We start from the raw sequence: 15,411 nt of genomic DNA, 5'->3' as shown, positions 1-15,411 counted from the left end.
ATTGGAAGAAGTCAATGGATGCGAATAGCCACGTAAGAGCAGGGTAGGGAGTTTGTGAAATTAAAAAATAATAATAAATAGATGTGTTGATCATAAATTTTCAATTATTCGATGTTTAAAAATATTATCTAACGAAAAAGTTGAAATTAAATTATTTAATTAGTTAAGTTCTTTAGAGTCCACTTATAGTTAGAGTTCATGGAGTTCATTTATGTTTTGCAGGTGAAATATAGCTTAAAATATTGCAAAATATATTATTTTCTGAATTATGTTTCATAAAGTTCATTATTTAATTAAAAATCTTATGGATCTAATACATTTTACAAGTAAAACATTGCAAAATATAATATTCCATAGTGCTATGCTTAGCTTGCAGGATATACATGTTCATGTTGCGAACACACACATATGATACTTGTAAATATATATGAGATTTGTAAGATTTTATTAAAATAATGATATTTGAGAAACATGTTTTGCAAGATAACATGTTTTGCCTCAACATTTTTTATTGACAGAACATAAATGAACTCTATCTTCTAATAAAATGTGGATTCTATAGATTTTTGCTCTATATTATTTTATAAACCGAGTGAATGTTGTATTAAAACGAGTTGTATTTCGAATGTATCTTAAAACCTTTTGAGACAATTTTAAATTATGACTTATGACTTAATGTGATAAGTATTCTGTTTAAATGTCTAAATTGTCTATTTAGGTAATTTTTATATTATACTCGATTTATGATTTATTAGATAAATAATGCTAATAGTTTGATATTTTTAATTTTTGTAGAAATTGATTTTATTAAAAAATCAAAAAAAATAAAATAAGCTAACATCCTACGAACTTCTGGCGACTGGCAGTAAATCATTTTCTAACTTATTTCTCATTTTAAACTTACTTCTAACTTAATATGCAACAAATATTTTTCAATTTAAAATTGAAAATGTATTAAAGTACGATATAAAAACTCATTGCAAACACGCTCCTAAAAATAAAAGTGTTTTTCTTACTTAAACAGAACTCCTCGATCTTGTTTAATGAAATCAAAAATTTACTTTTGTTGTGGGACCATTTATATCATAATATAAGAGTTTCTCTGTCAAAAAATTTATTAAAATTTTCGAGGCTTTGATTTTCAAGTGGCTTATTAAGAAATTTGAATTTCACTAAAACTTGAAGTAGGATTAAGTGATATAGTTTGAAATTCAGAACAATCATATATCAGAGTAAAGTTTCATCGAGTCCATCTTATTCAAAGTGGAGTTTTGGGGAGTCCGCATTCTTTAAAACTAAATAAATTATAATTTACTGGTTACAATTTTCATTTCTTTCGTTCAACAAAATTTTTAAACATCAAACAATCTAAAAATTATGTTTAGCAAAGCAATTATTTTTATAATTGCATGACACTATGTTTAAGTACAACAAAATTAATAACTTGAGTAATGATCTTAATAATTAAAATGGAAAAATGTTAGTGATGTTTAATATTATTTATAAATAATAAATTATATATAAATTTTGATAATCAAAGATATTATTAATGATTAAATTAAAAAATTATGACTAATATTGCAAGATGTGTACTTTATGGAACCTAACTCTCAAATACTAATATAACTTGAAAAATTTGAAATGAGAATTCAATTTTTTTTAATTTAAAATCTAATATTCAAAATAAATACATATTCCAATTTGATTTTATTATCCCAAAAATAAATGAAACTGACTTAGATGCCGTTTGCTTTTGGTGGAATTTAAAATTGTGACATGTCTTAACGTAAATTAATGTGATAAACTCGAAACTTAAAATATCTGTTTGGATAATTTTGACTTATTAGCGATTTATTAGAGGTCGTTTGGTTCGGGTTTGTCTGATATCAAGTATGAATTTTATTCATTTCAAACACATAATGTTTGGTTAAAAATTCTTTTTCATCAAACTCATTCCTCAACCCGACAAGATATTTGATATCCAAACAAGGAGATTGGTATGAAACATGGATTTCGGGAATAAAATTCTTTTTCTTTTATTTTTATTGCTATTTATATCATTTCATGTAAATTACTAATGCAAATTGAAATAAATGACTCAAAATATATAAAAATTATGTAATGATATTTTAAATTAATTTACAATTAATAACTCATAAATATTTTAATTCAACCACATTCATTCCACCACTCAACCAAACACATAATATTAGAAACGATACTCATGAACCCTATACCATCTCAACCTGATTGGTGATTCCCACCACATACCCTTTTCCAGCCAAACGACCTCTTAGTTTTAAAATTATAGTAATAAAATAAAAATGATTTATCAGTGATTGTTATTCAAAAAAAAATTTGGAAAAATAAAAGAATTTAGATCATTGAAAAATCTAACTCAAACTAATATTCTGATTTTAAATCCGTTCTCGTCTTACATCTGACCCTAAACCCATTTTTTATTTATTACACACACATATATTTTTCGCTTTAAAATCCATAATTTCAATCATGCTTTTGTTAACATTGTTAACATCTAGTAGTTCATCATTACTCACTGCGTGTTCGAAACAGACTCAAAAAGTTTAGCTGATGCATATGGTACACCTGGTGAGGTTTATTTTGGTTCTATTGTCTCAGATTGTATTTCTATAATGAAGCACATTGATCGCGTGCTAGTTAAGTTTACATATAGGTCTGCGAATATGATAGCTCATGTGTTGGCAAAAGTTACGTATTCTATGTCAGATACAGGTGAATGGCATGTCATTGCACCTGATTTCATTGAGCATGTACTACAAACTGATAATGTTTGATTAATGCAAGTACGTTTTATTCAAAAAAAAATAAAAATCTAGTAGTTCATTTGGACGTTGAGAAGCCGAAACATGAAAACCAAGATCTTGGGCTTTTGACTTAAGACCAGCATATCATTAACCCATTTACGCCTATTGTATCCCATCAATCAATAACCAACTTAACAGCCCAATAGCTCCGTTCCTTAAACCCTTTAATCAACCCCACAAAACCCTAATTTCCCCTCGCCGGAAAATGATCTCACTGTGGCGCCGCGCCGCCGGCGATGCTCTAAAACGAGTCGCACACACATCAAGATCCTACCATACTATCGAAGCCATCCCACGAGAATTCACTGGAAAAAGATTAGCTGTTAAAGAGAGAGCTCAAGGTCGAATCCCAGCTGTCGTTTTAGCCTTAGACGACGCCGTTGGCAATGCACTTTCGAGAAAGCACTTGATTACTACTGAGAAAGATCAGATTCAATCGGTGATCGATACTGTACAGCTCCCTTTCTTTTGCTCCACTACTTTTTCGCTTCAGATTCGGGCCGGGTCGGGTTCTTCTACTGTACTTGAATCCGGAAATGTGCTTCCTATCAAGGTAACCCATTTGTTCAATGACTGTAAATGTCTGTGTGTTTGTATTTTGGGTTTTAATTTTGTTGTTTTTGATTGTTTAATTAGGTTCACAGGGATGCTGAAACTGGAAAGGTTCTCAATTTGGTTTTTGTTTGGTTAGACGAAGGTTCGAAATTGAAGGTCGATGTGCCTATTGTCTTTAACGGCGAAGACTCTTGTATCGGGGTCGAAAAAGGTTGGGCCTTTTGCTTCTTCCTGTGTTTTCTTGACATTTCTTAATTGAATTTTGTGCCTTGTTATCTATGAAGGTGAAGTATTCGTAATCGGATAGCATTTAAGCTTGATAAGTTTTTTTATCAATATATGAGGATCGATTAATTGTTAGTCTTATATGATCATACTTGTATCACTTGTTGGTTGTTATTTTATCAACATTTCAAAGTACTTGGTCGTCTGTTGTGGAGGCATATATCATGGCTGCTTAAGAGGGTAATTGTTTCTCAATCTGATTATAAGATCAGGTTTTTGTTTGACACCTTATTTAGAAGGACAAAGGAAATTATAAGTAGTATATACTGATAGGACTTGTCACAGTCGTGAAAATTGCACTTAAGCGTAAAGCCAGGTTATGCGGTAAAAAAAAAAAAAATCAGTATTGCAGAATCCTTAATGCCGTCAATATAGTTTTTACTTAGGTATTAGTTTAAGAGACATTTGGCCAATGTTTTTGTAATGTTTTTGCATATTGAACTTGTCATTTCTGGGTTTGTGTCTTTTCACACAAAAAGCTTTTTGCTTCTCTTTACCGATGATGGTGTTGTATCAACATAGACTTGGAACATATAGGGGAAATTGTTCTGCATTATATCTTCTGTTTAAGCTATCTAAAATTTGCTTGTTCTTATTTATATATGTTTTGCTTATGAGATTTTTTGTGGTGATATAATTTAGCCAAGAAAAAAAATTAGAGAGACCAATGCCCCTCATTTTTATTTTCACACCGTTGATAACTATTACTTACACCCATCATCTAGACTAATTACTGCTGTTCTGTGTGAAACAGGAGGTAGTTTAAACAAGATACGACATAGTCTAAAATATCTATGCCCTTCTGAGCACATTCCTTCTAAAATTGAAGTGGACGTAAGCAGTCTTGATATTGGAGATTCTGTGTCCATGCATGATGCTAAGGTTCATCCATCACTAAAGCTTCTAAGCAAAAATGAGGCCATGCCTGTGTGCAAAGTCATGGAACCACTATCAGAATTCTATCAAACTGCAACGGAGGAAGTGTAACCTATTGCAATTAAATTCCTATATTAGCAAGATGCTAATTTATTTTAGTAGGTTATGTAAGAATGTTTGTATGTCCACTTATGTAATAATATGTTCATTTGTTCTTCTGGAATTTTTGAATATGTTGTGGCATAATCTAAGATTTTAGTTTGACAAGAGAACGTACGAGATGTTTTTTATTCCCCTCTTTCTTCTTGTTCCTTACTCCCTAGTCCCTCCGTCTCAATTTACATGTCCATTTTGTTTTTCGAGATGTCAAATTGACTATTTTTTGACCAACTATTAAAAAATATGTACTGTATTTATTATTTTAGATAATAGAAAGTTACATATTAAAATAGACTAGATTTACTTTTTGATGATATTTTTAATAATTTTCTTTTAAATTATATAATATATATAAATTTTAGTCAAAGGGTAGTCAATTTGACTAGTTAAACGTCAAAAGGGACATGATATATTGAGACGGAGAGAGTATTTCCTATTTTCTTGTTCCTTTTCCTCCTTTCTCTCCTTGTTTCTTATTTGCGATCATGGTCATCATTCTGTATGTCTACTTGTGATGTTATATTGAAACAGATGGGATGTTGGAGTAAGTTAGCAGACAACCAATGTGTTAATTCATTGTATGCCTGAAGTTCACAACAATTTTGGCTTGAGTTTTATTTAAAAGAGGGATGGGGGAAGTAGCGGCTTTTAGGGTTAGGTTATGCTGTTATGTCGCTTTTTCATAGTATTGATAAAGTTTATGTAAAGGTTGTTGACTACTATAGTAATATGAACTTCTCTGGCTTCTGGATATGATGCTACTGGTATAATTTGCACGCAATCTTGTCCAGAAAGGGACAGAGTATTGTGGTCAATATAGAGTTTGTCCTTGGAGTTGGCCGTCTTAAAATTATAGAACTCATGAGAAGTACAATTAAGAGATCAGGTGATCTGGTAGCTAGATCATATGATAAAGGGCTATGATTCTTGATTTCTTTTTAAGGGTAATGAGAGGAATGTTAGATTTAGAATTCAATTTATGCTTATTGAAAGTATGATTAAAAGAATAAGCAAAAACCTTTCAAGCCTTAGTGTCATAGTGTCATGAACATGATGATTGATATATACAGTATATATAAATACAATTTTCACTCCAGTAACGTTTTTATATTGATTTTTATAATTCGTGCTTTAGTGTGAGAGGACCCCCTTCGGCGGCTAACAATAGAATGGGCAACTCATGTATCTTTGGTTGGCATATAAAGAGGGAAAATGAGTTATACGAAGCTTTATATAAACATACAGAGCCGGTGGGATGAAAGCAGCCAATAAGCAGTCCGCGGACAACACTGGCAGCAAATCGGATTCTCCCGGAAAATATAAACTCATATATGACTGGTAAGTAGTAGTCTATATGTGTGCCATATATTTATTTGATGTTTTCTTTCTTAAAATGATTTTTATGTTTCGTGCAGTTGTTCTTGCTTATCTGGTTGCTGGTTGGCCTGCTTCAGTTTATGGTGCTTCTAGATTCATCTTGTATCAGGCTTTTAGACACACTTAATTCTGTCTCTTCATGTATAACTCAGTTTTGTTTGCTATTGCGTTTTGTTACTTTTTATCTCGTGAATTTTAATAGCCATCTCCGATCTAGTGGATCAAATATCAAATTTCCATTATTTTGTTAGTGACATTTTGTTATATTTGAGCTGATAGATGTTCTAAAAAGTTTTCAGTTACATTAGTTTTGACGGTTGATTTCTTTTAATCCAACTTTCAATTTTGTAACATAACGAGGCTAGATCTTATAATTTGACACACGAGGTGAAAAGTCACTGTTTGAGTTTCATTGGCAGACGAACACGAAAGCATACGATAACGAAACGTGCACGTGAATTTAGTTTTGGATATGAGTTCTTATATACAAGTATAACAAATAAGTTGGTATATTTTTTGGTGAAAAAATGTGCGTATACATATAATATAAATTGACAAATTCATGCATAATACATATAAATAATTAACAAAAAATATATTTTTAAAATTTACTTTATTAATATATCTATATTAAATGTAAATGAAATTACTACGAAAAGTACACAACACTTTTGAAGTGATATGAGTTTGAGATTGATATGAGTTTGAGATTAGATCCACAGGATTCTAAACAGAACGGGTATAAGTTAAGTATACAAAACACGAAAGTGCACGATTATACACTACATGACATAGTCATGACATAAAATATAATTTTATTAGAGAAATTATATTCTGTGAGGATAAATTTGAATATGAACTTGATAATATTTTATATGATTGAATTACAATTGTGTATCATCAAAAAATATCTATCCCATCGTCCCATTTTATATGATCTTATCACTTTTTCACACTTTTTAGGTAGGTAAAAGAAGTACTTGCACATAATATTTTTTCATATTTTTTTTTATTAAAATTTAAACCATAAACTTTTATACAAAATAAAAATTATAAAAAAATGTTATATAAAAATTCATCTATCAAACACATTAAAGTATGTGTAAACAGTGAAAAAGTCATATAGAGTGGGACAGAGGTAGTATAAACTATGATAGTCACTTGAAAATTTAAAAGTTCAACTACTTTATTAAAATACATTGATACTTTTGGCCACTAAATTACAAGTTCAAACTATAATCATTACCCTAAAATTCAATACAAATAATTATCACCAAATTTTGCGCCTCACACGATTTTCAAAATTTAAACTATAAGAATCATTTTAAATAGAGTTTGTCCGGTATGTGCCATCACACATGTTAAACATCAAATTCTATAAGTTTAGTTGATTTTGATTGGTTTGGTTGTTGAATCTACAAGGAGTCTATCAAAGTGGGAGCCAACGAAAATCACCCAAACTTATAAATTTGAGTGCTTACCATGTAAGCCCGAACACACCATTGAAAAATCGTTTTAAAATTCGGTAATTATAACTATCAAATTGAAACACATTCTTTTACTAACAGAACACTCACAGTTGCTTTCCTTTTCATCTTCATTCCACGAAATATATTTTGTTTGATTGGGTGATCCTGTCATGATCCTGATCACCCATTACAGATTTGAATATCACGGATATATTTTATTTTATTTTAGTTTCAGCTTACTTAACCTACTTGCACCTAATCTATATGAGGTGTGTTTGTTTAACCGCTCAACTTTTTTTTTTTATTGATGTTACTTCCTTGAGAGATGATTTTGTTCTGATCTTCTTCTTTTTTGCCACATATTTTGTTCTGATTTTAGTTGTTCGAATGCTTGATTTGTTGCTTCGCTTCCTGCTGCTGAGTTGATCGATCTGAAATTTTAATAATATTAAGATGTTTTATCATTTCTTGAAAAAAAGTTTCTTATCTCATGCTTCGGGTGAAATATAGTAACATCCCTCCATACCATGAAAAAGCCATCAGCATTTCACAAACAAAGTTTCAGTGTCAAGGCATTAGGAATTTTCGCAGAGCATAATACTAGTACAAGTAAATAAAACTGAATGCAAACTGATTTAAAGATTATGTGTGAAAAATTACAAGGGTAAGTAGAAGCTTGTGCAATACTGACTCAAAGCATTTTCCTACTATGAGCATTATTTAAGCGGAGATTTGTAGCCTTTTATTGCAGGAAAAAAAATAAATTGCTACTTCTTTGATACATCTGAAACCATTAAAACCATAAAGTTATTTTGCGTACAAGAAAATCTCTTATACGGGCAAACAAAGATGGTTTCTTTCTCCTCACTGTTCGTTTGTGACTACCTGTTGATCTGTCAAATTGTTTTGAATTCTTTTGATTCTTTGCCATTAATTTGGCTCGGGCTAGAGGAAAGTTGTTCGGTCTACTTTTGACTTGGCTTCCAACCTTCACTTTTGAATCATTTGGCTCTTGTGCAACAATTTCATTGACATTTGTGTTCTCATGTGTTTTGGTTAACATGATGTCCCTTTTTTGCGCTTTAAACCGTTTTTGAGTAAGTTTTCGACTTTTCTCAGCTAACATTCTTTCTTCCATGGCCACAGAAACTCGCCAGTCTGCCATTGAGGTCTGCTCATGTGCTTCTTTTCTCAGTGCCTCGTATTCTGCCTGAGTAAGATTGATTACGCTATTGTCTGCATGTGACCGACTGATATGCTGAATTGCATTGGCAGATGAAGCACTAAAAGCTTCTGACTCGGTCTGTGCTGCTCTAAGGGTAAGTTCCAATGCTTGAAGAGTCTGTTTCTTCAGAAGAAGTACCTGCTTAAGCCTAAATCTTTCCCTGTCTTCTTCATCTGTCTCGGACTTTATTTTTTCCATTTCCTCACGTTGGTGATCCAGTGACTGGCTTATTTGGTTGATCAGTTCTGTGAGCTTGACTTCGTCCTCCCTTTTTGTGCGGATGCTAATAATTGTATTCTGGAGCTGAGATTTAAGCCCTGATATGTCATTTTTAACCTTGGTGGCTTGGCTCTTCCTGTCTGAGAGTTCTGTATGGAGCTCTTCAAGCTTGTCAATGAGTGGCCTAGAGTCCAACCATGACTGTGTTGCATCATCTTTAGCTTGCTTCAGCTCATTCTTCGTTGCAAGTAATTCTGCCATCTTGATTTCCAAGACATTAGTGCAAGGATCAAGTGATTCTCCAGCTCTATATTGATAATCGTCCATTGTTTTGTTCAAATGCCCCATTTGATATTTATATAATGTTAGTGTGTTGAGTATCTTGTTCAGATTGTGCTGATGTCTAAATTGCCGTAGCTTGTCCTTGTTTTGCTGTCTACTATCTGATGCGTTTAGGCGATGCAGTCCAAATCTCTCTATTATAATATAGAGGCGTGTTGTGATTGTTTTATTCAATAGCTGAAATGAAAAGAGGCTTTGATCTTAACGGCATCTTTGTGAACATCTCTTATCTACTAATTTTATAAGAAGATGAGGAACATAACAAGCAGATTCCAGTTGTTTGGCCACAAATATTTTATATGTTACCTCATAGTCACCGATACAATATCTGGATGAGACAGCTCTATCCAGTAACAATTGAACTTTCAAAGTAATACAGAAGCTTTCAATTTTTATTAAGAATCTGTTTTTTAAACCACTGTCACCTTCTCCTTGAAAATGTCAGTCCTCTGGTTAAATTTGGAAAAACTTCTATGAGATCATTTTCGTCTCTGTACTAGGTTTTTTTATTCATCACGTCATATTCTCCTTGTCTGCACAAAAATTCCCTAAATACATCAGTTGTTGGCTACTTACACTTTCCTCATGTACTAACTTGGAATCAGCATAACATTTCCGTATCCTCATTTGCTTCTTGCACAAAAATCTCAGCTCTTGTTATTATATCTCCAAATCTGTTTTCCTTTGATATGACTTTAGGCGATGAAGCTCAACAAATCTTTTAAAAAACAAGTCTCGCCTTTTCTGTGTTGCAAATCTTTGTTCTGTGGATGCAGAAACACGCCATTCCTGAAGAAAAGTATTTTCTTCAGCTGCCTTTGTTATTGCATCAAAATCTTCTAGAGTGAGCTGAACTGTGGTACTATCATTCTTTGACTTAGCTATGTGCTGAAGTGCTTCTGCAGCTGATGCCCCAAAACATTCCACTTCTAGTCTCAATGCTCTGTGAGTTAGTTGCAACACGTCAAGAGTTTGCCTTCTAATCTTAAGCATTAGTGTCAGTTCTTCCCTTTCACAACGTTTTTCATCAATTTCTGATAAGATTTCCTCCATCTCTTCCTGTGTTTCTTCTAAAACATCATTTATCTCATTGATCATTTTTGTGACATTGAGTTCCTCATCTCTCATGGACTTGATACTCATTTTAATAGCCTCAAGTTGTGATTGAAGTTCTGAGACAACACTACTAAACATTGCTGACCCTTTTTTTGCAATTTCAGTGTCTGTTTCTAGCTTTTCAAGCACGTGAATCAGAGGCCTGCAGTTGGACCATGAGTCTCTGGCATCTTCTTTTGCTTGCTTCAGGTCTTCCTTTATCTTGTTTAACTCTGCTATCTTGGCCCTCAATTCTACGCCGCTACTAAATTCTTTGAGATATGTTGCTTTATCTGAATAAAGAGATATTCCCTGATGATTGATGGACTCCATTTGCTCTTTCATTTTTTTAGGATCACTATTAAATAATGCTTGCTCTTTTCATGTTTATATAACAACTTTTGCTGGTGTAACTGTATATAAAGGACTGTTTGTTGCAAAGTGATACATATTGTGCTACTTGTTTGGAATTATAAAAAAAGACAACGTTATAAACAAGGGAGATTTGTTCAAGTTCTTCTATCTGAGATTTTCAAGTTAAAAGGCTGGCACGGACCCAAGAAGACACAAAAATTACAGCTAATTGTATTAAGCAGACTTAGTCCTGAGTGCACAGCAGCAACTGGTGCCTATTTCGCCAATAACATGGATATCTACTATATATGCTGATTTCAACTTAAATGATTGGATCTATATATCCACTTCTAATTTGGAAAGATAAGAATCTTTTTTAAGCTTGTTCTTAACTATGTTTACTAAAGTGACAATATACCCTCGAAAATTGTTGCTCATTTAATAAAAGTATGATGCTTGATGCACCAATTTTTATCTGTTACAGAGAACACTACATTGTGAAGAAGGAAAATTACTGGCTACCTAATTGAGTGCTCATTATCCGGAAAAAAACAAGAGAAAAGTACAATAGCCAACCAACTGATATTTTCTCTGAGAGTAACAACTTTCATCCTGTTTACCTATTTAGCTATGCGGATCTTCCTTTCATCAGAAAGCAACTTGGCAAAGCGAGTGAGAGCATCAGAATTAGTACCTTCTCCGACCACAGGCTCAAATGCCCCTGTATCGACATTCACCCTGGCTACTGACTTCTCCAGCAGCTTACTTCCTATGTCAGCGAGCGCCTCCATATTTGTTGTGGTTGCTCCATCAACTGATGTTGTAGTCCCTGTAAGATTATCATCCTGAATACGCAGATAATTTTTCTCAGCTCCAAGGGCTTGAAACATTGATGAAACTTGAATGTCGACCATGTCAGTGCTTGAAGCACTGTAAACATCGATCAAAGGGGTAGCTCCCTTATCAAAAATCCAATTGATCGGACTCCATTCAGCAACCATGGTGGCATTGTACTTCGCCTCAAACTTAGCTGTACCGGTTCCAAGTGATACAACTAGAATTTTCGTAGTGTCCATTGGTTTGATATCCACAGTATCAAAGTGTCCTTTCACAATTTGGTTGAAAATATGGGTTATAGCCACCTGAGTCTGCAGGAGTATAGTTCCAACAAAGAAAAATTTGTTTAGCATCAGTTTGATATATTTTACAACTATAACCAAATCGCACTCAAGCACAGTAATATTACGGGATTGTTTGCAGCAACTCCACCGTCAATGAGATTGAAGCTCCGTGTCTTCCCATCTTCATGTTTAGTCTCAAAGTAGTGTGCTGGTAAAAAGGTAGGAGCTGCAGAAGTGGCCACACAAACATCTGCTAGTAATGCATTCTTTGATGTTTTTATTTTCGCCTGCATCAAAACTTGAATTTTAAACAGTGCCTAATCAATTTATCATAAGCTAAGCAATAGCATATATCAGAATTCAAAAATGACTGGTATGGTAAGAAATCCGCATACATCACTTGTAGAAAACACCATAGGTTGAATCAGTTTAATGTCAAAAGTCGGAATGATCACATCTGAAAGAGTCTGGTTCATGGTCTTGGTGTCTAATAAATCCTTTATTATCGATCTCAGGTACTTTCCATCATACTTTGGCCCAGTCGCGGAGGCACTATAAGGCACAACACAAAATAAGTTCCTTCAGTACATTAATAAGGCTTGAGGATCAGCTCGGTTACTTCTATTTTCCCTCTGATAATACATAGATATAATAATTTTTTTTTTCAGTAATGAGAAGCAATGTGTTAAATATGTACCTGTCCTGTGGGAATATTTTGGGTCCATGTTCAAAATAAAATTTGTTGATGTCTTTGGCAGCAAAGAGAGGCTTGTTATCTTTATCAGGAGCTGCGAGCATTGCAGTGACCAGGCCACCTGTGCTTGTGCCAGATATCACATCAAAGTAGTCTGCTATCCTTGCATTTGGCCCGTCCAGTTCCTATACATAATAATGCATGTAAAAAAAAAGTTTTGTTTCATCGTTGTCTTTGGAGTTTGGAGTCCGTGTGTTCTTCAGCTAATCTTTAGCTAAAATATAGCTTGATATATTAAAATATTGTAAAACATATTATTTTCAAATAATATTTTACAAATATTGATATTTTATTCAAATTTTGCAGATCTCATACATTTTATAAATAGAACATTATTAAATATATTATCATATAAAACACGGTTAGTTTCCAAAACATAAATGTTTAAAACATATATACATATATATGTAATGTAAATGTTTGAGATTTATAAAATTTTATTAAAATAATAATATTTATGAAACATGTTTTATAAGATATTTTATCTGCAGAACAGAAATGATCTCCGATGAAACATGGATTCTATAAAACTTTAGTAAGAAAATCTCAAACATTAATAATTATCCATGTTAAATACAAGATCATACATATCGATCTATTATCGCATACTACTAATTTTTTTTAAAAGAGAAAATTATATATCCGTAATATTTTAATTTTACTATTAATATTTTCTTCTTTTTGAGCATGAGTGCTTAAGAGCAAGTCCAACAATGTCCTAGCAAATGCCCTATAAATATAATAAAATAATGTGTCCTAGTGATTTAGGACATCATCTTCATATATCAACTCCAACAACATGCCTCATTATTGTGCCTTATTATTAAAATATTAATATATTTAAATTGTTATTGGAGGGAAATGAAAAGGAGAGAAGAGAGAGATGTAGTGGAATGGTAGGAAACTATTTTTTTATTGAATAGGGCATGCATATTGGTGCCTCAAAAATAAGGCAATTGTTACATGTCCTAGTGTTTTAAGGCACCACTAGGACATTGTTGGAGCATTGATTTGCTTCACATGCCTTATATTTTGATTTAGGACATTAATATAGGGCACTCTTGGACTTGCTCTAAGAGCAAGTCCAACAATGTCCTAGCAAGTGCCTTATAAATATAATAAAAAATAGTGTCCTAGTGATTTAGGACATCATTGATGTATGAACTCCAACAACATGCCTTATAATTATGCCTTATAATTAAACTAATAATTTTTTTTGAATTAGCATTGGAGGGAAGTGAAAAAGTAAGAGGAGAGAGATGTAGTGGAATGGAGGGAAACTAATATTTTATTGAGAAATTTGGTTTAGGACATGCCTAGTAGTGCCTTAAAAATGAGGCACTTTTTGGATGTACTAGTGATTTAGGGCACTGCTAGGACATTGTTGAAGCACTCATTTGTTTCAAATGCCTTAAATTTTGATTTAGAGCACCAATTTAGGGCACTCTTGGACTTGCTCTAAGCCCCCGAGCCCGGACAGCATCCACCGCTGCTACAATGTACTGCTATTCTGCATAAATATAGCAAGCATAAGAAAGATTAAAGAACCTGAAGCTTGGATTCGAGAAAGGCGAGAATGGTTCCAGGAATGATGCCTCTGATGCCCCCTCCATCGATGCTGAGTACAGTTACGATCTTACCTTTTGTTGTTTGATGACTAGTTGGTTTATTTGCACAGTGAAGAGCAGTTGCTATTGGGCGTAACAATGCCATTACTAAAACTGCTGTTTAGCTTACCAGCTTCCTAACATACTCTTCCCTGTTTTATACTCTTAAAAACAAAGAGTTTAAATGTTTGGGACTCGTATGTAAATAATTAATGCAAGGCAGGTACAGCTACTCTGCAGAGTCATTTTCAAATGTGTAAAGTCCAGTATTTTTTTGTTACTCCCCGTATGCTCTTTTGACAGACTACGAGAGGTTTATCTTTCCATCCTGATTTAAACCCAAAAATATATATTTATATGGGTCTTTCTAATGTGTGCCCAAGGGCACACAATAAACACTAACTTTGATGAGTTTGGTGGGTTTTTATTGGTGGACTTGGTGCAAATGCAGGGGGGCCATCCATATTTATGATTGGAGGACCAATAAAAATGCATCATACTCATGAAAGTTAGCGCTTAGTGTGTGCCCATGGGCACACCACAGAAAAACCGTATTTATATAAGGGTCTAGGTCGTGACATAACTCACAATCTCCTGACTGTCGGCCACGATTATAATCTATGTTCAGCATTTTTTAAGCACAGAACAAAATTATTTTCCCCGTCCAGCGATTATAAAACGCGTGATGTGCTAAATTTAAGTTACAATCCTGGCCATTGGATATTCATCCAACGGCCACAAAACTGTATGTTGTTTAACCGGTCTCTTATGCACGGACCTGGATCCTTTATATAAATTGATATAATTTTAAGATTGGATTAAAATTGATTTAAACTTAAAAATTGAGAGGATGTAATTTTCCGTGCAACTTTTTATTTATAAATTTTTAATAAAAATTAATTTGTCACGTATTATTTTTATATGATTTTGAAGCCTTCTCAAGGAATAGATTGCTTGGAAACAAATGAACTATGACCCGACAATTTTTCATACGATACGAAAATATGACATGAAAATGAGAAAAATATTTAGGTTGTGTTCACTTGGAGTGAATGGAATGGAGGGAGAATGGAATGAATTTTATACTCTAAAATGGTGTTGATCAAAAAAATGTATATAATTTTTAT

General features: G+C 32.9%; 2 protein-coding genes and 1 long non-coding RNA gene across 3 annotated transcripts; 2 read left to right on the top strand and 1 right to left on the bottom strand.

Moving 5' to 3' along the window:
• Positions 1 to 2,941: 2,941 nt before the first annotated feature.
• Positions 2,942 to 4,857, top strand: LOC108211542 (uncharacterized). Its single transcript, XM_017383171.2, has 3 exons — positions 2,942 to 3,399; positions 3,483 to 3,612; positions 4,441 to 4,857. Exons 1-3 carry the CDS (start codon positions 3,052 to 3,054, stop codon positions 4,671 to 4,673), a joined length of 711 nt encoding a protein of 236 aa, XP_017238660.1. The 5' UTR covers positions 2,942 to 3,051; the 3' UTR covers positions 4,674 to 4,857.
• A 1,062-nt stretch (positions 4,858 to 5,919) lies between these two features.
• LOC108213638 (uncharacterized) lies at positions 5,920 to 6,369 on the top strand. Its single transcript, XR_001805333.2, has 2 exons — positions 5,920 to 6,059; positions 6,137 to 6,369. It is a non-coding gene; the product is annotated as an uncharacterized LOC108213638 (long non-coding RNA).
• A 4,848-nt stretch (positions 6,370 to 11,217) lies between these two features.
• LOC108211961 (patatin-like protein 1) lies at positions 11,218 to 14,458 on the bottom strand. Its single transcript, XM_017383692.2, has 5 exons — positions 14,226 to 14,458; positions 12,621 to 12,802; positions 12,319 to 12,475; positions 12,049 to 12,210; positions 11,218 to 11,950 (listed from the first exon to the last, which is right to left on the bottom strand). Exons 1-5 carry the CDS (start codon positions 14,388 to 14,390, stop codon positions 11,423 to 11,425), a joined length of 1,194 nt encoding a protein of 397 aa, XP_017239181.1. The 5' UTR covers positions 14,391 to 14,458; the 3' UTR covers positions 11,218 to 11,422.
• Positions 14,459 to 15,411: the final 953 nt, after the last annotated feature.

This window comes from Daucus carota, chromosome 3 (assembly GCF_001625215.2).
Source record: "Daucus carota subsp. sativus chromosome 3, DH1 v3.0, whole genome shotgun sequence".
Taxonomy (NCBI): domain Eukaryota; kingdom Viridiplantae; phylum Streptophyta; class Magnoliopsida; order Apiales; family Apiaceae; genus Daucus; species Daucus carota.
This window is presented reverse-complemented; position numbering and strand designations above follow the sequence as displayed.